Source organism: Sinocyclocheilus anshuiensis, unplaced genomic scaffold, assembly GCF_001515605.1.
Source record: "Sinocyclocheilus anshuiensis isolate Anshui unplaced genomic scaffold, SAMN03320099.WGS_v1.1 scaffold436, whole genome shotgun sequence".
NCBI classification, from domain to species: domain Eukaryota; kingdom Metazoa; phylum Chordata; class Actinopteri; order Cypriniformes; family Cyprinidae; genus Sinocyclocheilus; species Sinocyclocheilus anshuiensis.
In genome coordinates, this window is record NW_015560618.1 from 1,664,213 (window position 1) to 1,670,930 (window position 6,718).

The 6,718-nt window shown below is 37.5% G+C and overlaps 1 protein-coding gene across 1 annotated transcript in view; it reads left to right on the forward strand.

The window, feature by feature from the left end:
- ephb3a (eph receptor B3a) overlaps positions 1-5,752 on the forward strand; it is a 35,488-nt gene extending 29,736 nt beyond the window's left edge. Inside the window, exons 15-16 of the mRNA XM_016478154.1 lie at positions 568-761; positions 4,471-5,752. Coding sequence (XP_016333640.1) covers positions 568-761; positions 4,471-4,579 — 303 coding nt within the window. The 3' untranslated portion in view covers positions 4,580-5,752. The remainder of the gene's footprint in view (positions 1-567; positions 762-4,470) is intronic.
- Positions 5,753-6,718: the final 966 nt, after the last annotated feature.

Genomic DNA, 6,718 nt, shown 5'->3' on the forward strand with positions numbered 1-6,718 from the left:
TATATATATTTGTACTACCTTTTATCAAATAAATGGTAATACAACATATACTACAACTACAACTATGCTGAACACTAAATACTTCGCATTTTTAATAATTTATAATATGAGAATTACTTTTTTGAATTACGTTAATGAAATTTGATAATGGGTTTGTATAAAAAGAATAAATATTAATGGTACTTATTTTTTAATGGGCCCTTCTTTTTGTGTAAGCAAAATATTATTATATTCCTTTATTTTGACTATGTGGTGAAATATGTCCCAGACAAATTCCTGACAGATTTCATGAGATCCATCCTTTCACATTTAATACTAATCTCTTTTATCAAAATGTTTATTATCTCTATTCAGTGCTATAGTTTATGCTATTTTGTCTATATTGCAAGCACAATACTATGTGTTTTATTCTTAGATGCTCTTTTTTTCAACCCTATTAGTATTTATTATGGTTTAACGATTGTAACATTCTGGTCATATACTGTATGCCTAATAAAACTCTGCATACTGCCGAGTTTGTCCTAATGCAAAAGGACAGTGTAATTGCTCTGTCTGTTAATGCTGTAGGTAATGAACGCAGTGGAGCAGGACTACAGGCTGCCTCCTCCCATGGACTGCCCCGCAGTGCTGCACCAGCTCATGCTGGAGTGCTGGGTGAAGGAGCGGAACATGAGGCCGCGCTTCGGACAGATCGTCAGCACACTTGACAAGCTCCTCCGTAATGCCGCGAGCCTCAAAGTGCTTACCAGCACACACTCAGGGTGAGCAGAACACAGGCCAGATTAGACACGGGTCAATTATGACTTTGACTTACAGGAAAAGACGGGTCTTCCCACTGAAATATAGTTTGTGAAATCCCAATTGGTAGAGTATGCGGCAAATAGTATGCTGTTACTGCTACTTTTACTGCTAAACACGAAAATGTATTATAATTATAAAAATTTTCATCAGATTGTATTGCTCAGAGATTGCTTTTTCATGAATCAGGATACATAGTGGAGTTTGGAGGTATATGTCATTTAAGTATCAACTTGTCTCAGATGTATGAAATAAATTATCATAAAAAATTGTAAATAAATAAATTTTAATCACTTTCATTTTATTTAATTCTTTTAATTATTTAATACATTTTTTTAATAAAAATTAATCACTTTAATTTTCAATTCAAGTACAAAAAAAAACAACTAAAATAAAAAGTCTAAAAATGACTAACAAGTTGCAGTTGCAAGATACATTCACTTTTGCACAATATACAGTTTAAATTACAAGAAATAAAGTCACAGTTGTGGTCAGTTACAAAAAACAAACTCAGTTTCAAGACAAAGTAACATTGTGATATTTAAAATGACAATTAGAAGTTGTAATGGTGTGATATAGTCACCTTGCACAGTATAACGTTGAAATTACAAGAAATAATATCAAGACTATTTGCAATACAGAGTCACATTGTGAGACTTAAAATGACATTTATGAGAATCAAAGATGCAATGTGACTGATATGTAAAGTCACATTTTGGGATATAAAGTCACAATTATGAGAAACAATGTTGCGATTTCAAAAAGTCACAGATGCAAGACAAAGTCGGATTGTGAGATTTAAAATGAAAGTTACAAGAATCATAGACGCAACTGTGACATGTAACATTGCGGGATATAAAGTCACAATTATGAGAAACAATGTGGCGATTTCAAAAAGTTACAGTTGCGAGATAAAGTCGCACTGTGACTTTCAAAATGACAGTTACAAGAATCAAAGAGGCAATTGCAATATTTAACATTGTGGGATGTCGCATTTGTGAGAAACAAAATCACAGTTGCAATAGTCACATTGTCACAAAAAAATCACATTGAGAGATTTTAAATGCCAGCTACAAGTCACAATTAAAATATACCTTTTGTGCAAAATAATGTTTCAATTTACAAGAAAGTCACATTTTGAGATTTGAAATACTGTTGCTCAAAACATGTATAAAAATAGCTCAAAATAGAAATGGTGGCATATAATGAGGGTATAGAGTTAAAAATTAATAAGCACTTAAACTCAGATTGTTCAGTCTTGTAGAGAATTGAAGAAAAGTTTTCGTGTTCCCTGACATTTGACTGATGTTTGTAAATCTAAGCACAGTTTGTGACATTACTGAGATCTCGACATAAGGGGATGTGGGATTACTAGGGAGAAACGTCTGAGAAACAGGAAACTTTGCTCTTCATTCTGTCTCACTGCAGTCTAGGAGAAACAGTGGAGATATTAAAAAGAGATCTATCTTTCCTACGGGTAAAGCACAAGCTGATTTTTTAAACTGAATGTGTGCAGCAAAATACCTATCACGATAAGCTTACCCCTCCCCGCGCCTCACCATGCAAATCATTGTTTACCGTGTAGGGCTGTTTCCCACATCCAGCTCCTCACAATAAGCAGTTTCAACCACATAAATTATCCAGCAAATAAATGCAATCCATAACACTGCTGAGTCTGACTTAGTCAAAATAAGCACAATCATTTCACTTGCGTTTGTAAACGCGCTGCTCTCGCCTCGAGCGCTTTGAACCGCACCGTCTTGGGAACGGAGTAACGGCTGACTTACACACAGTGCAGTGCCCTTTCCTCTTCACTGGCTGCTGTGTCTGCTCGCTGGGGAAGCTGGTTCGGTTCAGACTAGGGCTAGTGGAGGTGGCGGAGAGAGCTTAATAAGGGAGATGGAGGAGATGCTAAAAGAGAGCAATGACTTTAATTAGTCGGCTAATGAGCTTTTTAATGTGCCGGCAGTAGAGCCCCGTGCCTAACGGTCGAGTGTGTACGGGTGCGCGTGTGGGCACGTCATGCCTCCGCGTGACGCTGCATGCTGATGGCCTGTGTATGATTCATTTATTTTTGCATCTGTATGCACGAGCAGCCCTGGCCAGGCTGTTGACATGCCATGATCCAATCTCCAGAGACAGCTGTGTGTCTGTGTGCGTGATTGCTGTTCTCATTTGAATGAGAGTGTACACATTTGGCCTTTTTTTATTAGAAATTGAAGGAACAGTTTACCTCAAAATGAAAATACCGTCGTCACTCCCTCTCAAACCTATATGCTGATATTTTTTCATTGTTAATCAATATTAGGAAATTTTGAAGAATCTTTACACAGCTCTTTCTGCACCAGAGTTGTACATTATCCAGAATTCAATTGAGAATGGCTCCAATTCAGTTTCTAAATTAAAATGAAGTAGCAGACAGAATTGAAATTTGAATTTGATGGTATTTAAGAGATAATTATATAGAGAGATGGATAGATAGATGGAGGGATGGATAGACAGATGGACGCATATATAGATGGATGGATGGAAGGAGAGACAAATATGGGTGGATGTGTTAATAAATGGCTGGCTGGATAAAGAAACGTGGGTGGCTGAGTTAATGGATGGATGGATGGAAATACAAATATATGGATGGATGGATGGATGGATGGATGGACAAATACATGGGGGGATGGGTTAATGGATGGATGAAGAGACAAATATATGGATGGATGGATGGATGGAGAGACAAATACATGGGGGGATGGGTTAATGGATGGATGAAGAGACAAATATATGGATGGATGGATGGATGGAGAGACAAATACATGGGGGGATGGGTTAATGGATGGATGAAGAGACAAATATATGGATGGATGGATGGATGGATGGAGAGACAAATATATGGGTGGATAGGTTAATGGATGGATAGAGAGAAATATATGGGTGGATGGGTTAATGGATTGATGGGTGGAGAGACAAATATGGGTGGGTGGATGGATAGATGGATGATGGATTGATAGAGAGATAGTGATGTATAGATAGTTGGAGGGATAGATAGATGGATGGACAGATAAACGCATATGTACTGTATATATGGATGGATGGATGGATGGATGGATAGAAAGATAAATATATAGAGGGATGGATGGACAGATAGAGAGAGAGGGAGAGAGAGAGAGAGATGGATGAATTGGACAGATGGATGAATGGATGGATGAGAGACAAATATATGGGTGGATGGATGGATGGATGGATGGAGAGGCAAATAGATGGATGGATGGATGGATGGATGATAGAGAGATAGTGATGGATAGATAGTTGGAGGGATGATAGATGGATGGACAGATAAACTCATATGTATATATGGATGGGTGGATGGATGGATGAATAGAGAGATAAATATATAGAGGGATGGGTGGACAGATAGAGAGAGAGAAAGAGAGAGACGGATGGATGGATGGATGGATGGATGGATGGATGGATGGATGGCGAGACAAATATTTGGAGGCATGGATGGATGGATAGATTATAATTAATTCTCAGTGTGGTGTGTGACCAATTCAAATAAAATTTAACGTCTTTTTGACATTAAATAACTATGCCTTGAAACAAAAACCTTCCGTGCTGTCATATGTCAGTGTTTCCTGCATTAGCTGATTTTTGTATTTTGTATTTCTCTCTCTGTAGTGATCTCTGTCGAGTTGGCGGGACCCTGCCGGGCCATCAGAGGAAGAGTATAGGAGATGCACAAGACATGAAACAACAAATGAGTCAAACTCTGCCCATACGGGTTTGACTGATTAAAAAAAACACCTGCTGAGCCTCCAGGCTAGCAACAAATTCCCATTTGAAGAGTAAACCTCACTGGGACAATCCATAAAAAGCCAATGGAAAATTACTGGAGCCAACTATTGCTTGAAGAGCCAATGGAAAACCTGTATACAATTTGGGACAGTGTCGCACCCCTCCCAAGGAGCCTTTGGAAAACTACAGCGTGTCCAATGGAAAACTGTATGGGCCTGACGGGCAGCCTGTGTATGGGGCACCTGGGGGGTGCTGGGAAAACACAGCACATGTTAATTGGAATTCTGTATGATGGTGCCTCAGGCAATCGTCTTTGTTCTTTCCCTCCCTTTTGTCATGACTTTCTCGTGTTTACACTGAATTTTGATTACATGGATTAAATTGACGACGTTTCTACTTCTCAGGTTTAGTTTGCATGTGTGCATGTGTTTCTCTAATGGCAAAAAGCGATCACTCTCTTCCATAACTCCAATCCCTTCCATTCTTCCTCTCATTTGCCGAGGCCACAAACGATGAGACGGACTCGAGAATTATAAGCTAACTGTAATAATGTTTTAAAAATGTATTAAATGTAAGCCCGGGCTGTTTGATGTTGGCTTGAGGATATTTTGCCGCTCTTTTTCCCTCAAAGACTTGCTTCTTCTGATCTTTTCTTCATATTGAAGAAAGGAAGAGAGGAGTGGAACACATGAAAGTTTCAAACTAGCCAGGATGGACTCAAACTGAAACTTTCAGAAAGAGAAGAGGACATTTTCAAAGAATGGAAAGTCCTTTAAGGGCAAGTTGACTTCAAAAAAGCGGACTGTTACGATTCAAGAAAAGTGTTTTATTTACCTCTGTTGTATTTTGTCTTCCATGAAACGCTCTTGAGAGATTTCTCCACGTGGAGGACTTCGGATTGTGATTTAGAAACTCCCGTTTCCCCTGCCTGTGAGCGAGGGGGAATTGTGCTCTGTGTGTGTATGCGTGTGTGTGTGTGTGTACAGTATGCTCATGTGTGCTTGAGAGCACCAGTCGAGCTCTACAGCTTTACATGCATGCCATATTCAAAACTCAAACCTATCCGAGACGTGAGATGACGACAGTTTGACTCGAGAGCTGTTGTTTGATGAATATTCCACTTATTTTAATTCAGTCTGTTCAAATATGCATAACTGTGTAAATAAATGCCTCATAAGAACTGAAGAGTCATCGACATGATTATAATGGCTGATTTACGAGACCCATGACACCCACATGAAATGTTCCAAACTACTTTATTTAGTGCATACTGCAACAAAACGCTACATTACTGGTTTTTGTTTCACACTCTATTGCACATGCAGCAATAGGCAATAATCGAATTACAATTTCCCTTAAAATATTTCCCCTCTCATATGAAGCATTAGGAAGTCAAGTTCATTTTAGTGAATCCGTTTGTTCAGGCAATTCATATGGTTCAAAAAAAGATTAGTCAAATCATATGATTCCCTGCACAAAATATTGTGATTTTTTTTTTTTATTATGCATTTAAGTATTAATTATTAATATTATCAATTAATATTAAACATTATATATCATGTAGAAGAATACTTATAATAACTGTTTTAATATTATTAATAATATTATGATAATAAATATTAATAAAATAATAAATTATATATTAAATACATGTATTTAATAATAAATTATATAAATATATTTAATAATAAATTATATATTTATAAAATTATAGTTAAAATTATTATATGTTAAAGGGTTAGTTCACCCAAAAATGAAAATTAGGTCCTAGGTGTATATGACTTTCTTCTTTCAGACGAATCCAATCGGAGTTATATTAAAACTTGTCCTGGCTCTTCCAAGCTTTATAATGGCAGTGGGTGGGTGTTTTTTTAACAGTCCAAAAGAAGTTAAATAAAGCGCATCCATCCATAATAAACAGTGTCACACACAGCTCCGGGGAGTGAATTAGGGCTTCCTGTTGCGAATTGATGTGTTTTTGTAAGAAACAATATCCATATTTACAACATTATAAACACTATTCTCTCACTTCCGCTAACTGTCATTCATGCAAGACGTTCCGGGCGGATGACGTAGGACGTATGCGTCGCGCACGTGCCTGTGAGATACGCTAGTCTCGCGAGTTTGTTTA